The following is a 22,997-nucleotide window of genomic DNA, read 5'->3' on the forward strand; positions in this document are numbered from 1 at the left end:
TCCCTCCCCATCCATTGCCTTGATGGGCTTCGTCATGGCCAGAAATCGGGGACCTCTTGGGCACATTCTGCCCCAAATGTGGGCAGGCATGGGGACAGCGTGTCCACGCCTGCCTTCTCCCCAGGCTGGGAAGTCAGGGACCGCAGACCCAGGTCTCTCTAGCCCAGGGGCTCTTAAATATGGTGGTAGGAGGGGCCAGCCTGAAGGACATGGGGTTCTGTGTCAGCCCTAGGGTCAGGCTGTTAAGATACGGTGGGTCAGGGCATGGGTCATAGGCCAGGGAAGCTCTGCTTGGGGGTGAGGTCCTGCTAAGCCAGGGCCTGGTTCTGAGTCCAGGCTCTGGGCCCAGCTGACCTCTTCATGTGCCAGGGCAGGCCCCCTGTGCAGGCACGTACATCCAAACAGCTGGCCAGCCCTGCCCAGCACATAGCCCAGCTGTAGTTGTCTCGGCAAAGCAGCCAAACAGCCTGCCAGCAGTGTTTGGGAAAAACCACCACAAGCAGCATGTGGGTGGGAGGTGGGGTGCAGTCAGTTTCTGTAGGTCATCCTAAGCCCACGGGTGAATGGTGTATGCGCTGGCAACTGGGTCCCTTTGCGCGCACAGGCCATTGCTGGGTGACAGGGTGTGTCATGCAGTAGACACGCGTGCGCATGAAGGCTGCTTGCAGAAACTGACCGAGTGGCGGTAAGCAGGTGTTAGTCCTCCACACGGGCATGTTGGGCTAGGGTTCAACCTGATTACAAAAACAAAAACAGGTTCACTGAAGTCTAAAGATCACTTTCAGAAACAAATTTTTTTAAGCTGGTAAAAGATTTAAAAGTTTTGAATACATTGCTTCCAAATTGATGGCCAGTGACAAGGTCAGGATGGAGTTTTAGAGGATGAAGCTTCTCATCTCAGGGTTTTCCATCAGAAGGTGGGTCTGGGAGCATGAATTTTGTTTTGCTTTAGGCATTAAACCCTTCCTTGGCCACGCCCTCCGGACGGCCCCTGTGATTCAACCCCAACTGTCTGGGGACCTTCCAAGAGCAGGACAATGCAAAATTCCCTGTCATCTCTGCTCTTTAAAAAGATAATGAACGTCGAGAAAGCCGTAACTGCTGCTTTGTCCAAGCCACCTTGGGCAGCAGGGACAGTTGACTCCTTGAATCACTGGGGTACAAGCCAGGGAAGTCTTCCTGGAGGCTGTGGCAGGCAGGGCCACAGACAGCCGGCACTCAGGTGAAGGTGGGCGCCCTTCCCTTCCTGTGGCCCACCCCCACTGGGGCTGGGGCCCTTGAGTGGGGAGGCCCCGCCTTGCCCTTGTGGAGTCCTCAGACAGCCCATTGACCCCAGCCTTCCTCTCTCCCTGCACAGTGGCCCAGAAGTGGCGGGTGCCGCAGCTGGAGGAGGAGCTGACCCTGCGGCGCTGCAAGATCGAGGAGCTGCAGCAGTGCTTACTGCACTCGGGCGGGCCGCCCGCCGCCCACCCGGAGGCTGCCGAGACACTGCAGCCACGGGAGCGGCTTCTGTTGGCCAGCAAGGAGCCCCAGAGGGAGAACAGAGAGCAGTGCTGCGGAACAACTACGAGAAGGCCCTAAGGGCCTACCAGGCGGAGGTGGAAAAGCTCCGGGTGGCCAACGAGAAGTACACGCAGGAGTGGCGGAAGGTCCAGCAGGCCACCAGCGAGAAATGGGGCTCATGGACAACTGGAAGTCCTAGCTGGACTCACTGGCCTTGGACCACCAGAAGTCCCTGGAGGACCTCAAGGCCACCCTGAACTCAGGCCCTGGGGCCCAGCAGAAGGAGAACGGAGAGCTGAAGGTAGGGATGGAGGGCATCAAGATGGAGCACCAGCTGGAGCCGGGCAACCTGCGGGCCAAGCGCAGCATCGAGACGGCCATGCACATGAAGGAGAAGGAGGGCCTGCGGCAGAAGCCGCAGGAGGCCCAGGATGAGGTGGCTGGGCTACAGCAGCACTGGTGGGCCCAGCTGGAGGTGCAGGCTGGCCAGCCCCGGCTGAAGCTGCAGGAGGCCCAGGACGGGTGCTGCAATGCCGAGCTGCGGGTGCACGAGCTGGAGAAGCTGGCTGTGGAGTACCGGGGGCAGGCACAGGCCATCGAGTCTCTCAAGGAGCAGATCTCCCTGGCCAAGAGGAAGATGCTGGATTACCAGGTGCTGCAGTGGGCAGAAGCCCAGAGCAAGCAGGAGGCTGAGAGGCTGCAGGAGAAGCTTCTGGTTGATGAAAACAGACTCCAGGCTCTCGAGTCCCTGTGCTTTCCCAGCACACCAATGTAGGCAGCCACCCCTGCTGCCAGGGGGGACCCATGGGCTGCGTGTGAGGGTCCAGCTGTGGAGGGCCTGGGTGTTTACTAGCCACTTTGTCCCAGCCTGGGGAGGCATTCTCCTTGTCCCCAGGTGCATGCCAGGGGAAGATCCTTGTCCCTCCATCAGTCAGAAGGGCAGCTGGGCCTGGTGACTGGGGCCCCAAGGTGGTCTGATCGGACGTGGCTGGGACCCCACAGGCCAGGCAACAGAGAAGAACACCTCGGCACTGAGAACGGGTTTCTCCAACTCCCCGCATCCCTGATTCACGCAGATGTCTTCCTGTGGAGGGCAAGCCCTGTGCATTCCCAGAGGGCCCATCTCCAGCACAAGCACCTGGAGGTGGCCCCCTTTCTGTCAGTCCTAATGAGACTGATCAACAGTCCAGCAGCCACTTCCTGAGAATGTGGGCACCCCCAGAGTGGGCTCTGGAAGGCTAGAGGTGGATGGCCAGAGAGGCTGCTCCCACTAGTACCAGTTTTGCCCCAAATTCGGAAGTCCCTTGGTAGTGTAGGCTATGTCCACTCCAGCATGACCAGGAAAGACCTTCGCGTGGCTCCTGCCAGGCCTCACACTGTCCCGTCTCCCCCGAACTCCCACGAAGTTGGTATTGGCTCCATAGATGAGCAAACCCAGCCTCTGAGATGAGTAACTTTTCCAAGTTTCTTGCTCATCAATGACAAAGGGCATATCCAGCCTACTGCCGAGGAGCCCACAGGGCGTCCAGGATGACGGTGATCAGATCTTGCCTGAAGGGACACCCAGCAGCATAATCGTGGCTTTCATTCAAGCCCTGGGGCTTGTTGAGCCTGTGGTTCTCCTTGTTCATTTAAACCAGAACTTGGCATCTGAGCAGTAAGTGTTCAGGAGTTCCAAGGGCTGGGTACCTTTTTTGTGAAAGGAGCTCTGCCTGTGTCATACCTCGAGGTCCCCCTGCAGGGGCCTTCTCGCCCTCTCCTCCCTGTTCTTAGCAATTGCTCTGCCAGGACCCTGGGCAGAGGCAAGAGGAAGAGTCCCAGGTGAGCTTGTGCGCACGTGGCCTGACTGGCTGCCCAGGGCAGGGGTTTAGGCCTGGACCCCTGATCTCCCTGGACCCCCCTAGTCAGGGAGGTTTTGGACGGCTGTGGTTCCACAGGACAGCACCCCATTCAGTCAGAGACCTTGGGCTGAAGATTGGGTGGTGACCGCAAGGATCCCATCTCTTGACTTCCATACATATGGGGCCTCCACCCAGATCCACATGCCTCCCAAATTCAGAATTTTAAGTCCAGGGACAGCTAGATTTTGGTGTCATGCAGAAAGTGTGGAAATTTTAAAGAAATGTTTTAGTGTGTGTCTCATTTTGGGTGCTTAATCACAGCTAGCTGAGACTAAAATGGGGCTTGGGATGCATGAGCAGAAGCATGAGGGGCAGGCTGGTGGAGGTGACTGCCTGTTCAGTGCTGTGCTGCCGTGACTGGATTCTGCAGTGTTCGATTCTGGGAAACTGCATGCTCAGCGGACAGCCAGCTCGGATGGTGCCCCCTACCTGCCACATGCTGGAGGGAGGTCTCTGGGTGGAATCCGCTAGAGGTGGGGGGCTCTAACAGCCCCCGCTACAGGCCTGAGGCCAGCTCTGAGCAGTCCACTGGAGCTGCGTTCCCAGGAAGCCCAGCCTGGCTTCTTCCTCTGTGGTGCTGCGCAAGGCCTTTTCTGCGTCTCAGTCTTCTCCGTAGAACAGGGAGTTGAGTAGTTTAGAGGAGACTGCTGGTAAAAGAACAGTGTCCTGTCTGGCACACAGTAGGTGCACACTATAACACATAGGAGCTAGTCCCCTGCCCTACCCCTCCCCCTCAACCCAAGTGGACCTCTCACGTCTGCGGCGACCCTTTCCGGCAGCCCTGGCCCTCACGGCCTGACAGGACCTTTCTCAAATGCCTGGCTCCTGGCTCCTGGCTCAGGGCCTGGCACCTTGCTTCTCTGCAGCTCTTGGCTCAGGAACCACCCCATCTGCTGGGCTGCTTGGGCATTCTGGCCAGTGTGGGAATGCGGGCCCATGGTTCCAGGTGCCCCCTTCAGGGGACAGTATTCTGTCTTCTGGGACTCAATAGATTGAGAATTGGCAGGACCCTTGGAGTCACCCAGCCATCCTACCCACATACCTCACACCTGCTGTTGTCGAATTCTCCCAGCAGCTGTCAGCCCTGGGAGCTGGACATCATCACCTCGGCCGTAGGCCCAGAGGCTGGATTGGGCACAGGGACGGGCTTGCTGAGATCCTTATGGTCATAGCTGCCCGGCCCTGCTTGAGCAGGGGAGAGGCCCTGGGGAAGGCTCTGTGACTGAGCGTTGATCTCCACAACTGAGCATGGGGACATCCCTGCTGTAGGGGTACGGCGGGTGGCAGACATGTAGTGTGGTGGGTGTGTTGGAAGTGCTGGTGCCATGGACCCCTGACCCTGCTGCCATGAGCACCCCACAGCCTCACGTGCCAGCTGCATCCCTGAGGACCCACTTGTGGCCTCTGCCTGTTTCCTCCCCGGCAGAATATCCATGTGTGGGACTTGCAGGACCACGTACGCCTCCAGTTCTTCTGTGGAAGGTTGTTTGCCCCGGGAAGCTGCCCTGCAACCAATGCCTACTTCCACCCGAACGACAGCACCCTGGTCTTCAGCACCTTTTCAGTGAGTGCTGTGCAGCAGGGGCATGGCTACATATAGAGGGTGGCCACTGTGGCCAGGGTCTGTGTCCCCCAGGACACCCAAGGGATGGTCATGTCCTGTCCCTCCCGAGACGGTGCTTTATTTACACCATGAGGACGAAGCTGAGAGTGTGGCTTGCCCATGAGGATCCCATCTTTTGGGATTTCCTGGAAGACTGTTTCTAGGCCCCCAGCCTGTCACCCTCTCAGATGCTGCTCTTTTCCTGATCTGTGCATCCTCCAGACTCTCCTCCTGGAAGCCCGCCCTGATCCCCATGCTGGGTCAGGAGCCTCCCCACTAAGCTCCCTTGGTCCCATGCCTTCCCCTCAGTATTGGCCCTCATAGGTGTCCTGTCCATCTCTTGGGACTTGCCTGCTAAATCATGACTTCCCTCTAGGAAGGCAGGGCCCACACCTGAGCAGTCCCTCTGGAGAGGACTTGGAGAGAACTGATGTGAAGACCATCTGTGAGCTGTGACTTAGCTGGTGCCCATGTGCCCTGTGTCCTGCCCCTGCCCCCAGAGGATAAGATATATGGGAGAAGCACAAGGGGCTGACTGTCCAGGGTGGTGTGGGACCTAACGACAAGATGGGGATTTAGGAGAGGCCTAGACAATGGGCAGCCAGTGAATGGGAGCTTCTAGAAAGGCTGATGAAGTGTCATTTGTGGTTGGGAGGAAGGGGTAGCTCCACAGAGGCCTATACTCCCTGTTGGCCAGCCACCCTGGCACACATGCCAGCCTTGTGCCCCTGACTGGCTCTCCCCAGATAGTGAGTTTCATAGGTTCCTCCATCTCTGCTGAGTGCCAGAGTGGCTGCAAGCATTTGTTGAATTAAGTAGACTTTTGAAGCTCATTTCAGGTCATCACACATTATCAAATCCCTGCTCTTTGTCAGGAGCAGAAAATACATTAATTAGACACTGTCCCATCCCTCAAGGAATCTTCAGAGTAGAAGGAGAACAGAGAATTTAAGTACAAAATGCCATGTGTTGTCATGAAGATGTGTTAGGTGGCTCGTGGAGCACAGAGACATTGATCTGTAGACAGGCCCAGGGCAGAGGGTAGTCAGGGAAGGCTTCCCAGAGGAGGGACATCAGATCGAGGCTATAAACTCCTCTGAAGTCATGAGGGACCTTGGGCTTGGACTTTGGGGGTTATGAGAACACTAGGGTTTGGGAGTCCTGATCTCAGGGAGTAGAGGCCACGGAGTAGGGGTGAGAGGCATGCTGGGGAGCTGAGGGGCCTGGCTGGCTCAGGCGTGTGCACAGTCTGGATGTCTTAATGTCTGAAAAGTCTCTCCCTGGGCACAGTCACTGAGGGCAGAGCCCTCTGACTGCCCAGCTGTCTGCCCCTCTCCTTGCTTACAGATTGGAATCCTAAAAGGGTACTTGGAGACCCAGGGGCGTGGGAATGGACAGGAGAAGACCACACTTACAGCTCACCCCTGTGCGCCATCCTCTACAACACGAATTTGAAGCAGGTGAGTGGGCCACGCTCGTCTCTGGGGCAGGCGTTCCTGGTGACACAGGCAGGACCCAGACCTCCGATGTGTCTGAATCAGCAGCCAAGGGACAGTCAGTGCCCGTGGTGGGGTGGGGCAAACTCTCACGGCCGGCAGCTCGATGGAGCCTTGGCCGGTGTTGAGGTGGGAGGTCCGCCACTTGGCCAGTGGATCTCCTGCCTCCTCTGACCTGCAGCCTGGCCACCGCCTCAGGTCGGTTCCCACAGGCAGCATCTCTACATGAGTGGGAAATGGTGTGCTAGGTATGGGCTGCTCTGCTAGGTTCCCATGGGGGTTCTGATCCTGGGCACCAGTTTCTAGGGGAGCTGTTCTTGGACTTTGTCCACTGTGGGAAGAAAGAGAGGCCCAGGCTGTGGGTAGCACCCTGATCCCGAGAAGAGATCTCTGTATTGGGCAGGGCAACTGGGCACATGGTGAGGGGACATGGTTTCTGAAGTGTGGGGACAGAGAGGGTTCTTGGGACCGCTGCCTCCTTCCCCTGGGATGCCTTTCCTGGCCTGGGTTCTGGGCAGGGCAGGCTGCATCTGCTGTAGCTTCGGCCGCCCGAGGCCAGAGCTCCCGTCTCTGCACTCCCCTCTCATCCGGGCTCCTGGCACCACCGGACTGCACACTTTAGGTCTCCCGCACGCCTTCAGCTGGTTTTAGCCCCCCCCTACCTCTCAGGCTTTTTCAGATGTTTTCAGGAGGAGCGGTGGTCAGAAAGAGAACTCACCTACCACTACTATACAAGGGCTGTAATGGCAGCAAAATGTTGTGTTGTATGAGGTGACCATCCTTTACTCTCAACATGTCCCTACTTAGGGGAAAGTTAGCCTCTTTCCTGTAGGTTTCCCTGCCTTTCATCCCACCACCCCATGATTAATGCTTCAGTAAATGTCTTTTCTGAATTAGAGATGATTTTCTCTGCATAGATTCTGATACATTCTATTTCCAAGTTAAAGGGGATTTCTCCTATCCAGTTCCTTCCAAAAGAGCTGTGCCTGTTGGTACTGCCCTATGCACAGAGCAGAGGAAGGCCAGTTTACAAGAGTGTCTTATCTGGCATCAGGAGAGCCCTGAATGCCTGTCTTCTCAATGTATAGAGGGGTGTTGAGCTAGTCCCAGCCATGACAGGCAGAAGCCACCTGTGGGAGTGGGGACTCTCTCCTCTCCAGGATCCCCAGTTGTGTGCTTCCCCACAGGTGGTAAGCGGCTGCCTGAATGGCATGGTGAATGTGTGGGAGACTGCGACAGGCAGGAGTATGGTCGAGTTTTCTGTGACTCGTGACCAGCACGTGGAGCTGACCGCGATGTCCTTGGATGAGTCAGAGCGGGACCTGCTCACGCGTTTGCGTGATTGCACCGTAAAGATGTGGAACTACAGCACTGGTGAATGCCTGCTCACCTTCCCCAACCCAGACCAGCTGGAGGTCAGTGTGATTCAGGGGGCCTCTTAAGAAGCAAAGCACAGCCCCCATGACCCTGGGATGCACTATGTTTTATGCTGCCCTTAACAGCTGTGCACATGCACTGCCAGGCTTCATACTTCCCTCCCTGAGCCTTTGTGCCCTTGTGCATGAAGTAAAGGTAGGTAACAGTGCCTGTCCCTAATAAGTGTCCTACGAATGGTAACTACCCTGCTTTTCTAGTTTGTTAGCATTTCCTACCCCATGTATGAGAACTTTGGGTTGCATTTCTAGCAGTGGGGTCAGGTGATTCAGAGCCACCCTGTTTACCCCTATTGGGAATTGCCTGAAGGGTTATAGGGACAGTCTGTGGGTATGGCATAAACCAAAGCCAGTCCACAGAGCAGTCCCACTTTGGGACTTGAGCATTCCTAACCCTATGCAGTCCTTTAACCAACTCAGATGAAGTGCTCGGCCAAGAAGCTAGGGATCTGAGTACTGGTCCAGATACTATCACTCAGTTGTTTGACCTTAACCAAGTCACTTGTCTGTTTCCCACTTATTGCCCTATAAAACAGACATGGAGATCTACGTTTTCTACCTCCTCCAATGAGTTAATGGGATGTGAAGGCACTCTAGGGAATTCTCACCCTCCTCGAGAGTTTTGACTTCTTGCTTAGTACAGTTAGGAAGGCATTCGGGGCCCAGAACCATTTTCTCTGAGTTGCCTTAGACTTTGGCTTTCTTTCATTTTCAACAGATTAGTGGGATTATCCATATGAACAAAGTATTCTGCGTGACTGGGTGGAGTAGGAGAATCACGTACTTCATGTGTGTAGCAAGGGTGCATGCGGGTAGTAAGGGCGACTGACTGTTCCCTCTCTCATTTAGACAGCTTCCTCCATTCCAGCTTTGCTTGTGGTTGGAACACTAGGCAGGAAGTAAGTGGTGGGCAGCGTCCAATGCTTCATCTGCCCATCCATCCATTCATTCTCACCCCTTGAGGTCAATATATTCTAGAGTTTCTGCAAGGTGCTGCAGATGGGTATAAACAAGAGTCGAGTCTCCATCCTTCTGGAGTCTCTAAGGGGAGGCAGACACTAATCAAATAACGGCATTCATAATGAGTGCTGTGCAAAACAAGTACAGGTCTCTGAATTAGTCTCAGGAGTGATCAGAAAAGGCTCATCTGAAGAGGTTGGGGGTTCGGTGGGACCTGAAGAGTGGGCAGGAGGAGTCTCAGTGAAGCAGTGAGCACCTGAGGTAAGAGGAGCATTCCAGGCAGAGGGAACAGCCTGGGCCAGGCCCCTTCCTCGTCAGAGGGCCTTTCTAGGGCCATGGCTTTCCCTGCTCTAACCCTCAATCCTTACTCAGGTCACTGAATGGGGCGAATGTGTCGGGTTTGTTTTTGTCCAACTCCCAGAACAGGGCCTTGTAGCAAGCATTTAGTAGGTGAGGTAAGAGGAACAGAGCTTCAGTCCTTCTCTGACACCCGAGGGTGTCTTCTGAGTCAGCTCCTGGGATCCCAAAGGCCTTGAGTTTCCCCCAGTGGACCGTGAAGGCTGAGCTCTTGCCCCCCTGCCTCTGGCCATGCGTGCAGGATCCACAAGACCGGGCCGGTGCTCTTGCCCCACCACTTGCAGACCTTCCACAGGGAGGACGTCCTGAGCATGGCCACGTACCAGAGCCAGTGTCTCGGGACCTCCTCCTGCAGTGGGGACATCCTCTTCTGGAACATCCACACGTTCAAGCCCATCTTCGGTTTCTATGCCTCTGTGAGCGCCTTGCCCCAGTCACCCAAGGAGGTCTGGTCAGCAGGGACACACTCTCCTTTCGCCTCTCTCAGCTGTGGGTGAATCTCGTAGGGCCTAGGCAGTAGTGAGCACCCCAGGAAGTAGAGAGGATGGTGGCCACTTGTTCTGGAGGAGGGTGGGAGCTAGGTAGGTAGGTGGTGGTTTCTATAATCATCCTCATTTGGTAGATGAGCAAACCAAGGCACAGAGAGGTTAAGCATCTTGCCTAAGGTCACACAGCTAGGAAGTGATAAATCCAAACCCGGGCAATCTGACTCTGCTGGAGCCAGCCGTGTTCCCTCTAGTAGATTACTCTTTCCTTGAAGCTGGCTCCCAACTAACCCATCACCATTACACATGACCTCTCCAGGCTCACTGGGCTCACGTAGGGACTTAGGAAACCCATACAGTCTCTGAATTAACCATATCTTTGCAGATTAAAACTGGAAGGGGACTCTGAGGTCACTTCATCTAGTAGTTTCCCAAACATTTTGGGGAGAGATGCTTGCAGGCTATTTCAGGAGCTGTTCCCAGAGCAGCACAGTTTTTAAAAACTGCTTTTATACTTTGGAGCTTTCCTTAAGATGAAAAACAACCTCAGAAATATTTGGAAACTACTGTCCATTTTACAGGTGGGGAAGTTTAGTCCTTGAGGGGAGCAGGCTCCTGCCTAGTTGTACTTAGTGCATCAATGACTGGCCAGGGGTCAAGGTAATATAAGCTCCTTGTCCAAGGCTTGATGCTTTTAAGGGCAGTTGGTTTCTGGGCATTAAGACCTGGTACCCAGAGGGTCCTCTGGTATTGGCATTGGGCATTAATTTTCCCTCTGGGACATTGTAGTGCTCCAGGGGCCACTCTCTTCCTGGCACAGGTGCAAGAAGTAGACGAATGTCTGGTTGAGAGTTCCAGGCCCAGCAAGCCCTGTGTGGGGCACAAGAGATGGGCATACAAAACCCCCATGCAGCCCCAGGTCCCCAGTGCCAAGACTGTGGCAAACGTCAGCCTGAGGCGGAACCTGATGTCAGCCCCCCCAGTGATGCGATGCCCTAGAGACAAGGAGCCAGACGACCCCAGAGACAAAGAGCCAGATGGGCCTGTGCCCCTGCGGGTGGGAGCAAGAGCTGAGCCAGGTGGCCACCTTCACTGTCCAGCTCCCTGAGTCCACCTGTTGTGTGTTTCTTTTCCTATTCAGACACTTTCCAGAGCACATTTAGATCTATCAGCTCACCTGTCTTGAGCACTGAGGCCTGGGCTGGGCACCTCCTGATTAGCCCACCTTGTCTAGCCTGCCTAAACCTGGGCAGGTTCCCTTCCAGAGCATGGCCAGTACCAGACCCCAGTTTCTGGAAGCTTGGGGGCAGGGCCTGGAGAGAAGACAACCCAGAGAACTACAGCTAGAGGTTAGATCCTTTTTCAGCATGCTCCAGCTCATGGCAGAGGTGAGCCACAAGGCCTGCCTACCTCCTCCAAAAAGCATCACCAGCCTGGAGACCAGGTGCCCAGGGCCTGATGCCCAGATGCAAGCAAACCACTTCCCGCCCATCTGAGCCCTTGTCTGTGCCCCAGGACTAACCCTTCCAGGTTTGACTGATGGTCCCATTTTGGGAGGAGTAGAGAGAAAGAACAGGGAGCTATCCTTCCCCTACTCACAGGGTGGTTTGACCCTAAGCAGATAATACAGGAATTTCTTGTGTGGGGCTTGGGGAGCCTTTCAGATTGTCTCAGGAATTGAAGTCTGATTCCCATTCCTGGTAGCTGAGGCCTGAAAGAGAAACCCCACCTTCCCCAAACACACAATTCTTGTCATGCAGTTGGCAGTTTAGACCGTGGTATACATGACCTATGAGGATGGAATTCTGCTGTAGGATGCACACGCTGTCCATTACTGTAAGACACTCATACCATCTTTGAAATATCAGGGTTGCAGCCTGCATTCAAATCTTCTAGAGCAATGGGTGTGCATCCCTTTATTCTCACCTTTGGCAAGGCAAGCGTGTCTCTTCTAGAACAACGGAGGGGGGCTTCCCCAAAGGCAAACTCAAACCTCTTCCCTGGGAGCAGAAGCTGCTGGTAACTTAACGTGGAGACTACTCAGCATCAGTGTGTCACGCCCAGCACCGTTAGCCCCGCTGTGCCTTCACAGGGTGGTGCACTGTCTACCGAGTGGGGCTGGGGCGGCCACCCTTTCAGCATCTGCCTCTGGTCTCTGATCCTCCGTAGGGTGGGAGAAGCCCTCATGATGACCTGGGAGGCCCGTTTTGCTTTCTAAAAACCTCTCAGCACTGGCAGCCCCAAGATGTTGCCAAATCCCCATGGCAGGTAGACAGTTATCCAAGAGAATGAAAGGAGCACAGGGGAATTCCAGAAGATGTTGCTGCAATCCCACCCATTGGTGGAGAAGGTTGGCTCTGCCCAGGCAGGGTGTGGGGTGTGAGCTGGGGGCAAGCTGTTGGAAAGGGGCTGGGACACGCTGTGCCGGGGAGCCTGGAGGGTCCAGCCTGGTTCTCCCTAGGGCATGGAAAGTCATGGTGGAGATGATGGAACCACTCAGGATTCCAGCTTCAGGGCTGCTGTGCCTGGGGGAAGCTCCTGGGTGTGTGGGGCCTGTCTAGGGTGATGAGCAGTGTCCCTTCCTGGTTGGTGGGCTGGACCTGGGAGGCAGGACCATTTCCAGAGTCCACTGTTAAAAATGCCCTTCTGTGCCCTGCGGGGGTGTTTGGTATGACACCTGTGTGGGATCGGTCACCTGTGCTCTCCCTTCCTCCTGTATCTTTCTGCTTCTGACCATGGACTCCCCTTACTGTGCTGTCACTGCTGGATGAGGTGACTCCTAAGGCCCCTTGCAGCTTTAATCTGCAAAGATATAGTCATTCAGAGATTATGTGGATTTCCTAAGTCCCTACCATGAGACCAGTGAAAAAACAAATTATAGGTGTGTTAGGGCGTGGAAGGACTGTCCCCTTAGTCCCCTGTAGGGACCAGGGACTGGAGGACGTGGGGTTGGTACCCCACAGTGCAGGGTTGGTTTAGCCTCTGTCCTTTAACTTTTCAGACCACTGATGTAAAATTGTAGCTATGTCCTGCCATTTGCTTTTTGAAAAAATTTAACTGCATATCATAGTGTTTTCATATCAGTAATTTAGACTTGGCTTAATATTTGTTACCTTATTTTTTAAAATAATTGCATAATACCCAATTGTTTAGATGTGTTGTAATCTACTAAGTCATTTTTTTATTGATAGACATACAGGTTAGTTCCAGTTCTTAACTTTTGTGATGGCAATACATTGAACATCCTTGTACGTAAATTTCTGTGCACTTGTGTGAGTGTGTCAGAAGGATGGACTCCTAGAAGCAGAATTGCTCATGAGACCGCATCTCTTTCAGTCCGAGAATTGGACCAAGGTAGATGAATCAGAGCCCCACCTTTGACTGTGACTAGTCCTGTCAGGGCGCAGATAGTTATTATTATTTTTTTATTGAATAGTTAATATACACTAGTATATTGGTCTCAAGTATACAACAGTGATTTGACAGTTATATGCTTTATTAGATGCTCACCCCAACTAGTGTGGTTACTATCAGCATAGAAAGATGTTACAGGATTGTTGACTCTGTTCTCTAGGCTGTACTACCATGCCTGTGAGTAGTTTATATATGATTGAGATTTTGAGGGTACACACAGTTACTCGTTGAGCATTTGCCCCTTGCCAGGCACTGGAGAGGCACAGGTGAATGAGACGAAAGCCTGTGCCCTCCTGGAGCTGACCTTCTAGTCAGGGTGAGACAGATAATGAACCAGCCAGTAAAATAAGTGGGAGGTCATAGGGTGAGCGAGTACAATGGAGAACAAGAAAACTAGGAAGACGTAGGGAGAATGGCATGGGAGGGGGAGAGGGTACTGCTGTTTAAATAGGGTGGTCAGGGTGGGCTTTACAGAGGAAGTGGCATTTGCACAGAGCGTGAAGCCTGCAGCTATCTGGAGGGACAGGGACCCAGGCACAGGGACCTACAGGCACAAAGGCTCTCACAGGGAGCTTATTTGGGGTGTTCAAGAAATAGCCCTTCTCTCCTTCTCCCTCTAATTAAAAAGTGATATGTGTCCTTCATTCAAACTGAACAATTCAAGCCTCATAGGAATGTGTGAAGTGAAAGAATGGCTACCTCCCTCCTAAATCTCCAGAGGCAATTGCTGTTAAGACGTGTTCTCCTAGGCTTTTTTCTGGGCATGTGCAAGCACAGACATGTATGAATGCATATATGTACCTGTCGATATTTTTTCACTAAGTAATATCATATTATATATATTATTCAGCCACTTGCTCTTTTTCATCCAACACCTGATGGCATTTTTTTGCGGTGGTGTTTATGGAACCACAGCTTTCCTTTCAGTAGTTGCATAGTGTTCTGGTGTTTGCTATGCATAGTCTATTAAATAAATTATATTATTTTGTGACCTAAAAATGAATTATTTTATTTATCTAGCCAGACTGCTGTTGCTGATGGGCGATTAGGTTTCTAGGTTTTGCCTTTGTAAGCAGTATTGCCATGAGCATCCTTGTACATAAATTCTGGATCTCTTGTCTGTTTCCCAGGTATAAAACTAGGATTAGAAATGCATTCTTGGGAAGTTTTTGATGTGTTGTGTCATATTTCAGTCTAATAATAATATAAACAACAGCTAATATTTATTGAGCTGTTCAGTTACATTATTTGTTATACATTCTATAATATATCTATTATTAATTATATCATTAAATCTGTTAAAATTTTACATGAATTATTTTTATTTTATCCTTAAAACAGTCCTGATAGGTATATACTATTATTATTCCCATTTTATGGATAAGAAAACCGAGGCTCCACAAGGTGGAGTGATCTGCCCAGAATTCTCACTGCCAGAAAATGGCTGAGCCAGGACCTGCTTTCAGAGCTGTTTGTTTTTAAAGTCTGAGTCCTTATCTCTTTGTCACTGTCACTGTTGGGAATACCTTGGGCTTTTTATCTGACCAGATGTGTGTCATATGGATTTGTAACATGAATCTTGATTGAATTTTTGATGGGCAAGTTATATGCAAAGGACTGAATGTCTGTTGGTGAGATTTCAGGCACTATGGTAGGGGGTGTGGTGTGTGTGTGTGTGTGAGTCACTGTGTAATGGTGGCCCACTCTGGCTTCTCAGTGTTCTGCCTCCCACCCTACTACTCCTCAAGCAGCAAAGTCCTTTTCCTCTGGGGAGCTGGACAGTGGACAGAGGGAAACTTCTCAGGATGGTGTCCTGGAGAGCGTCCCCAGCTCTTGGGTCACCCTTGGTCCCAGGCTTTCCTTAGTGGATGAGGGGGTGAGGGTGGGCTGGGGAAAGGACACTTCAGGGGGTCTTACCTGTCAGGCCTCTCCTCCCACCATTTCTGTCTGGCCATGTCAGAAGAGCATGGGTAAGACAGAAAGGACGCTGGAAAGGAGGCAAGGATACTGATTCAGGCAAAGCTGTGTCCCTTACAGTGCGCAGGTGAAGCCCCTGTCCTCGGCTGCCTCCCTAGGGGTGAAGGACAAATCGGTGGAGAGTGGCAAATTGCTCTGAAAGCTATGAAGTCAAGCTCATGTGTATTCTCAGCTTCTGAACGTGCCTCCAGGGAGACCGTTAGTCCCCTGTGGCTGAGAACCATCTGGAACCACTGGGCTGAGTGAGGCTGGGATGCCCAACTTTGTTCAGGAGTTCTTTCCAAAATGGGCAGGGGGATATGTTTGAGGTGTTGGGGGCTGGGTGCAGAGTGCAGAAGGAATAGCGTTGGCTAGCTGCCTCCTGGCCGTGTGGGTCCTGCTCTGTCCTGTGCAGGGCCCAGCATCCTGTCGATGCCCCTCTTCACTGTGCCCACTCCTGACCCTGGCTACACAGCCCTGACCATGTGGTGCCATGGCCCCTGGCCTTCTCCAGGCCTGCCACAGTCCCTACCGCTCATTCACCTTCATCCTGCTCTGGCTGCCCCAGGCTGGATCGGGAAGGGTTGTGAAGAAAGCCTTGGCTTTCCCCAGTTCAGAAATAGCACATGCCATCTGGAGATCTTCATGGCACATGCATCACTTAGGGGAATCCTGTACAGCTGTGAGGAATCACATTTTAGGAGAAATGATCTGGAGAATGCCGATGACAAAAATTTTCAAATTTCCTTAAAAAATGACAACTACTATAAAGAAGTAAATGTGTATCTCTGAGATTTATTGTTATTTTCCTATATGCTGTACACACAGGTATGGTTTTGATTTCAACCCAAACTGGGAGCATTTGAGACCATAGTCCAGCTGTTTGCTTTTTTCTTGTTTTAACCTAGTAATGTACCATGGACTTTTCCTCTCAGTACAGGTGAATCAGCTTCAGTTTTCTTTTTTCTTTTTTTTTTTTTTTACATTATAAAAAATGACTTTAATTAGAGAACAAACTCCAAGGCAAAAGGTTTTACAAATTTTGGAACTGTAATGCTTTTACTACCAGAACATACGAAACACTGATCCTTTTAAAATTCTGCAGTACTGTCTCAGACTCCCAGAATTTTAGAACAACTCTTAGATTTCCATAACTTCTGTTAATAATAATAGATTTTGTTGCTATTCATAATAGAATTAAGTCTTTAGCTTTACTAGTTCAGACAGACCTAATTAAACACAAATGACTCATTTGAGCCTAAGGTAAATGTGGTATAGAAAGAGCACAGGGCTCTACCAATGCATGCAAACCATATTCTCTTCGAATAGTCCTGAACCTCGTTGAACAGACTTTCAAATAAGTAATTAAACCCCAAATTTAAAAATATTAAACATTTTGAACTGTATTGATTTACTCATAACATAAAGTGCAGTATCATCATTTATGTGCATTTTCGAAGATTCATTTTTAAATTCAGGTTATTATGTAACATACTATTTCAATTAAACTACTGCATTTGAAAAAAGTAATTTTAGGGAAAGATCACAACAAACATGCTTTTGGGGAGTATATGTTAGGAAAACTGTAATAATAATGTTGCCTTAACATCTCTAAAATCACATAAAAATGATCATCTTTGATTGCTATTTCAATAGTTTTGAAACAGGGTATGCTACTGTCTGCTTACTAGTAACCAAAACACACATACAACAGACTTGTAACAAATACTGAGATTCAATTATCTTCATGAGTTAAACATTTCTGAGACTTTAAGATTTGTATTTGAGCATACAGCATTGCAATGTTGGCTACATAAAATAAATAGAAAATCTTTAAGAGGAAGCTCAATTATCAGAGGCTATATTGCATTTAAGAAATTAGCACTGCTTATATACACAAGAGAAAGCATTTCAATTAGAAATAATTCACGTTACCAGGTTCTCTTTTAATATGGCTACATTTAGCAGCTTATCATTCTGACATTTAAATATCAACAGGAATGGAGCTACTCTTTTATCCTTTGGTTCTCAGTGACAAATAATCCAGTAATAATGCCTCTGGTTGTCAGTTCCTCTTGGATGACATTTATTAGCAGAGAGAAACCTGATGTTTAGCTGAAATTTGGCAGCCCAAGAAGTGCACCAACTGCTCCAAAGTATCCGTTGTGCTCTAGAAACAATGCTTTCAGCTGACCTTTTGACCAGTAGTCCAGTGCATATGCCAAAAGTTTCATCAAGAGAATGTAGACATGTAAAAAGTTCCCAACAAAGACAACTCTGTTTATTTTCTCATTAACAGCACACATTCGTGCCACAGAACCAATGTTATTGGTGATAGTAACTAAAGTAGCTCTTGCTAGATCTTCTTTACTAACAGATTCTTGCTTCTCCTTATAAATCATATTCCCAAAACTAGATGCTACAGCCCAACCTGGCAGACCGAATCTTTCATAATCTCCTCCATAAATATCACGGACCAGCTTGTCAGCATGGGTGCTGTCACCTTTGGATGCCATTTCAAGAGCCTCTTCAAAACTTTCACAGTCCGTCAATAAACTGCATAAACCCAGAAAGGTACCACCTCGAAGGCTTGTCCCAGTTACTCGTTTATAGTTGTCTTTTGAATGGACTGCTAAAATACTGACTCCGGAACCAATGTTCACTACCAGCAGCGGATAAGGATCATCCAGTTTAAAAGGCATCTTTTGGCATTGCTCAGGTTCTGAGGCATTAGCAAAATAATAGCACTCTGCTTGTCCATTGAAACTGACAGAATCTATATACAGCAAGCCCTTTACAAGGCAGTCAAGTTCGTCCAGTTTGTGCAGGTGGAGGTTTCCAATTGTGCGAAAATCTTTTTCAAACTTGTAAGCACTACCTCCTGTAGCACATAGCACCGTGTGTAATGTGGAGAAGTTTTTCTCTCTCCCCATTTGGATAAAAGTAGGCAGGTCCTGGGATGGAAATCTGATAAAGTGCAAGTTCCCTCCTCGGCCAAAGAGTGCTAAATCCTTCAGTTCAAGGTGTACATCCCGAATACCAGTGGATCCATATGCTACATTAGAAGTCAAATATTTCCGGATACTTTTTAAGCTCTCAACTTCCTCTTGTTCTTCCTCTGCTGTGATATCAATTGGTTCAAAATATGACAGCTTCACTAGAGTTCCCCCAATGTCCATGCCAAACCATGGGAAAGTCAATAGCAAGGTTACATGTGTGTGTCTAAAGCGCTAATTGTAACAACAGTGACAACTCCCGGGAACCCCCGGATTTCAAGGACACCAGCAGGAAGCAGGGCTTCTTGACATCCTTGATCTTCATAGCGTCGGCCTGAGGGGCGAAGGGCAGTTTCCAGTTCGGCCCACGGAGGGTAGCGGCGGTAACTCCGCAGGTGGCTGGGCGGCGCGGGGAGGCCCAGCCAGTTCCTCCCCTCAGGCCGGGCGGGGCGGGCCTAGGGCGGGGCGGCGGCGCCTGAAGCGAGGCCCGGCCCAAGGGGCGGCCCCTCCACCCCAGCTAGGGGCGGCCAGGACCCAGCGAGCTGGGGAAGGCCGCCGGCCTCGCCGCTCCGGGCCCCCCCGCAGCCTCTCCGAACAAAAGGCCCCAGTCCCCAGGCCGCCGCCGCCGTACTAGCTTCATTCTTTTCAATAGCTTCATACAGAAGGTCAATCTATGTGTTTTGGAGCCCATTTGGGAGGCAACCTTTATGAAAAATAACACAAAATTATGAATAAAAAATGAGATGCAAACATGAAAACTTATTTAGAATGAGAAAAGAATGACAACGAATTTCAAAACCTACAAAGCTGACAGTTGTAACAATCACTGCGTGTTGCTATTCCTCCCAGGACCTTGGAAGGGCATTGAACTTGACCTTGGCCTTGAACTTCACAGGAAAATCTGCCTATGTATTTCTGCAGTGTATTCCTTTGTGTTCACCGTAATTTAATTAATGAATGCCCAATTGATAGACATTTTAAGTCGTTCCTAGTTTTTGGCTACTATAATCAGTGGTGCAGTTGGGACCCTTACAGGTTTGTCTGCGCAGTAATGCAGGGTTTCTATTGTTGGGTCACCAAGTATGCACAGCGTACATTCTGGTTACCAAGCTGATTTGCTCTCCACGAAGACCATGGGGATCTACACACTCTCCAACAGTGTGTGCGTCTGCCTCTGTCCTCACACTAAGCAGGTAATAAGCATTAGCCTTTTCTTAATTTCTGCCTGTCTGGTAGGTGGAAAATAGCATTGTTCTTTTATACTTCTCTAGTTATTTGTGATACTGAGATTTTTGTATATTTGTTAGTCATTTCTGTTTTTTCAGTGCATTAAATTTCTAGTCATATCCTTTGTCCTTTTTTTAAAATTAATTTCTTGGAGCTCTTTATATGCTTTGGAAATGAATCCTTTGCCTGTTGTATGTTACAGATATTGTCATCTCATCTGCCTTTGTGTTATGACCTAAGATTTAATTTTTATCTAGCCATCTTTGTTATTTTCTTTTGTGACAATAGAAAAAGTCACCATGTATCCCTAGATCTCAGAAAAGATTTATGTTTTTTTATAACTGTTTCTAATATTATATATATTTAGTCAGCTTTTTGTCCCATCTAAGTAATTTTGTGTATGTTGTGATGTATGAATCTAATTTTTAAAATAAACTGGTGGCCAGTTGTTCAGATACCATTTCTTGAACAGTTTATCTTTTCCCCACTGGCTTAAGATTCTATCATTTTTATATGTCATAGTCTTCTATAATCTCTTTCTGGATCTTCTCTATTATTCCATTGGTTTGATCTTGCATGTATATTTCATAATTTAAAAATATGTGCTTAAAGTCTACATAGACAATGAGATTAGAAAAAAGCTGGAGGGAAATGCATTTAAATCTTAATGGTGCTGGTTTCTGGGTATTTCTGGGATTCTGTGCTTTCAATTTCTTCCCATCAGTTTGTGCTGTCCACATTTAGTGCTATGCACAAGTATGTTTGCATAAAGCAGGAAAATGTTTGCCCTTTGTCTTTGTTCAGGGGCGCCTGGTTTTGTGACCCTGGCACCTGGATCAGTGGAAAGTGGGTTGAGTGTTTTGTTTTATCCTCTCTGACAATAAAGATGACTGAGATTTTGTTGTTGGTGGTGACATATTTTGGGGACACATATGCTACCACACCTGACTTAGCAGGAGTGAAGAAACCTCCGATTTCCCATCTGGCATGATTCTCTCTACTTCCACCCGACTGTGCTCTCTGCCTCATGCAGGGTGGCAGCCAGCAGAGGAGCTGAATCTTCTCATGTCCACTGTGCAGGGTCACTTTCCACCGTGGTCCCCACATGGGCAGAGAAGTGGCAAGTAAAGTGAAAGTGAGCAAAGGGGAGAATTAGCAAAGGGCATAATCAAAACAAGACCTGAGGAACTTGGTTAAAATGCTATCTTGGTGAATGGCTGGAAATATGACATTTCACTGTAGATATATGTGAAAGGGAATGAGTTTGTTCTCCAAACCACTTTAAACTGAATTACAAGTCTTAGAAAATCTTGTTTGTTTTAGGATAAATCAGACTTGTATGTCTTCATTCAATAACCACTCATGGTCACGTACTATGTGTCGGGCACCATTGGACTTGCTGGGGTAAAGCAGTGAACAAAAATGATACACATTCCTGCCCTTAAGGAGCTCATAGTGCAGAAAATGTTCCTCATCACTAGCTGGGTCAGAAGGGTAGTAGACCATCACCATTCTCATCGGGCATCTAGGAAATTTGGGGACCAGATGGGAGTGGTGACTTGCCTGGGCCCCCAGCACCATGCACCGTGTCCAGGGTGAGCCCGGCTCACAGCACCCCTGAGTGGGCGCACCTCTTGCACAGATAATCTTCCTGCAGACCAGGCCTCGCCTGCCACACATGGCTGCCCTGCTGAGTAGCTGCATGGATGGCTACATCTATGCCTGGTCCATACACGGGAATGGGGGCCTACTGGGGAAGTTCCCTGTGGACTTTGAAGACAACGGGGATGTGGTCGTGGGTGCCATGGCCACTGATGAAAATGACTGGATCCTTGTCACAGGGGACTGTAAAGGACACATCAAGGTGAGGAAGGACGGGCACTGAGGCTGAGGGCTGGTGTCAGCCAAGCTCTGACCCCTCTTTGCCACATGTGGCACTGGCCTAGGCCCTAGTTCCTCTGGGACTGGTTTCACTTGTAAAACAGTGGGCAATAGGGTGGATTACCTCTGAAGTCCTTTCCTGCTCTGGTGTGCCTAGTGAAATGAATGAGGGCTTGGTTCAAAAGGCCCCTCCAAAGAAGCCATTCCCAGTGGGTCCCACACTCTATTGTTCTCTTCCTACAGCTCCCTCACCCCCAGGCTGTGCATCTCATCTGCGATCAGCTGTCTCAGGAACTGGTTTTGTGCTTTGTGGTGAGACGTGAGGCAAGACTGTCTTGTCCTTCGGCCAGTCAAACCCTCTTTGCATGCTAGCTCAGCTCTGGCCTGAGAGATCCCTTGGGCCCCTTCTGGCCCTGAGTGTCTGGGTATTTCATAGATGTGAGTAAGAACTGCCCCTCAGGCGAAGAGAAATGGTCTGGGAGGAGCCCACAGAATGAGCTGGTGTTGGGGGTCAGGGTGTGCCAGGCCACTAACTCACCCTTTGTGCCTAGATCTGGGACATCAAGGATTACTGCACATTCACTGACAAGCGGCCGTTCCAATCCAGTAGAACAAACAAGTTCCGGTACCTAATTCCTAAACAGGGCCAGATCAGCCTCCCATACTACATCCCCTTGAAGGAGAAGGAGGTAGGCAGGTTACTGAGTGGCTGCTCAGAAAAGTGCCTTTGATCTCCACTAAGGAGCTGGGATCATAGTTCTTTTACTGAGATTCTGTCTTCTATGTTTTCTGTTCAAGGTTGTGGAAAAGTTTCTGTTAACCTGAAGTCACCATTAAATAGTAAAACACAAGTGTGTACACACCAAATATGTGCACATACATACACATGTACATGTATAGACACACACACGCACACACACGCGCACACACACACACACACACACACACACACACACTCTCCATGAGCTTTGATCTTTGCAAGGAGGGCCCTGGAGTCATGAATTCTTTTTAAAAATAATGAAAATATTTATGTATTTTCTCAGGTCAGTAATACCATTTATATAGTTTAAAAATCATTTGATATTTCCCTGATGACTAATGAAGGTGAGCTCTGTTTCATTAGTTACTGGAAAAATACAAATTAAAGTGGTATCACAATATGATACCACTACACCCCCCCCAGTATTACTAAAATTAAAAAGACGGACAATACCAAATGTTGACAAGGATATAAATCAACTATAATTTACACTGCTGGTAGGAATGCAACTTGAAATAGTCATTTTGGGGAACTGTTTGGCAGTAGCTACTAAAGCTGAATATGCCTACTTTGTGACCTAACAATTCCACTTCTAATACACAAGAGGAATATGTGCCTTCAAAGATATAAATAAGAGGGTGGATAGAATTACTATGTGCAATAACTCCACATTTGGAAAACCCCAAATGCCTAATTAATGTAGTCTGAAAGAATAAATTGTGATATATGCACTACATAGAACAATATCCGGCATTGGAAATGAATGATTTGCAACTACTCAACACAAAATGAGCAATTCTTTAAACAATTTAAGTGAAAGAAATAAGACACAAGAGAATATACATTATATGTTTTATAATTCCATTCATATAAAGTACAAAAACACAGAAACCTATCAGAAGTGATCCTCTTTGTTGGGGGAGTGGAGTGGCCAGGAGGAGTCACACAGGGGACTTCTGGGGCATGGACAGTGCTCTGTCATTATCTGTCATGTTCAGTTTGTAAAAACGTATTCAATGGTACAT

General features: G+C 49.5%; 2 protein-coding genes and 1 pseudogene across 6 annotated transcripts in view; 2 read left to right on the forward strand and 1 right to left on the reverse strand.

Annotated features, from left to right (window-relative positions):
- Nucleotides 1-22,997, forward strand: part of LOC140849506 (uncharacterized) — a 139,641-nt gene that overhangs the window by 42,799 nt on the left and 73,845 nt on the right. The window lies entirely within an intron of this gene.
- Nucleotides 505-22,037, forward strand: LOC140849692 (WD repeat-containing protein on Y chromosome-like). Its single transcript, XM_073238035.1, is given in 16 exon segments — nucleotides 505-517; nucleotides 1,358-1,476; nucleotides 1,521-1,649; nucleotides 1,730-2,218; nucleotides 3,277-3,324; nucleotides 4,831-4,968; nucleotides 6,355-6,399; nucleotides 6,402-6,467; nucleotides 7,691-7,918; nucleotides 8,655-8,725; nucleotides 9,495-9,699; nucleotides 10,559-10,795; nucleotides 12,011-12,088; nucleotides 20,974-21,195; nucleotides 21,764-21,901; nucleotides 22,011-22,037. Coding segments are annotated over 16 exon segments (2,253 nt in total).
- LOC140849497 (pantothenate kinase 3 pseudogene) lies at nucleotides 15,837-20,218 on the reverse strand (annotated as a pseudogene).

Source organism: Manis javanica, chromosome 5 (assembly GCF_040802235.1).
Source record: "Manis javanica isolate MJ-LG chromosome 5, MJ_LKY, whole genome shotgun sequence".
NCBI classification, from domain to species: Eukaryota; Metazoa; Chordata; class Mammalia; order Pholidota; family Manidae; genus Manis; species Manis javanica.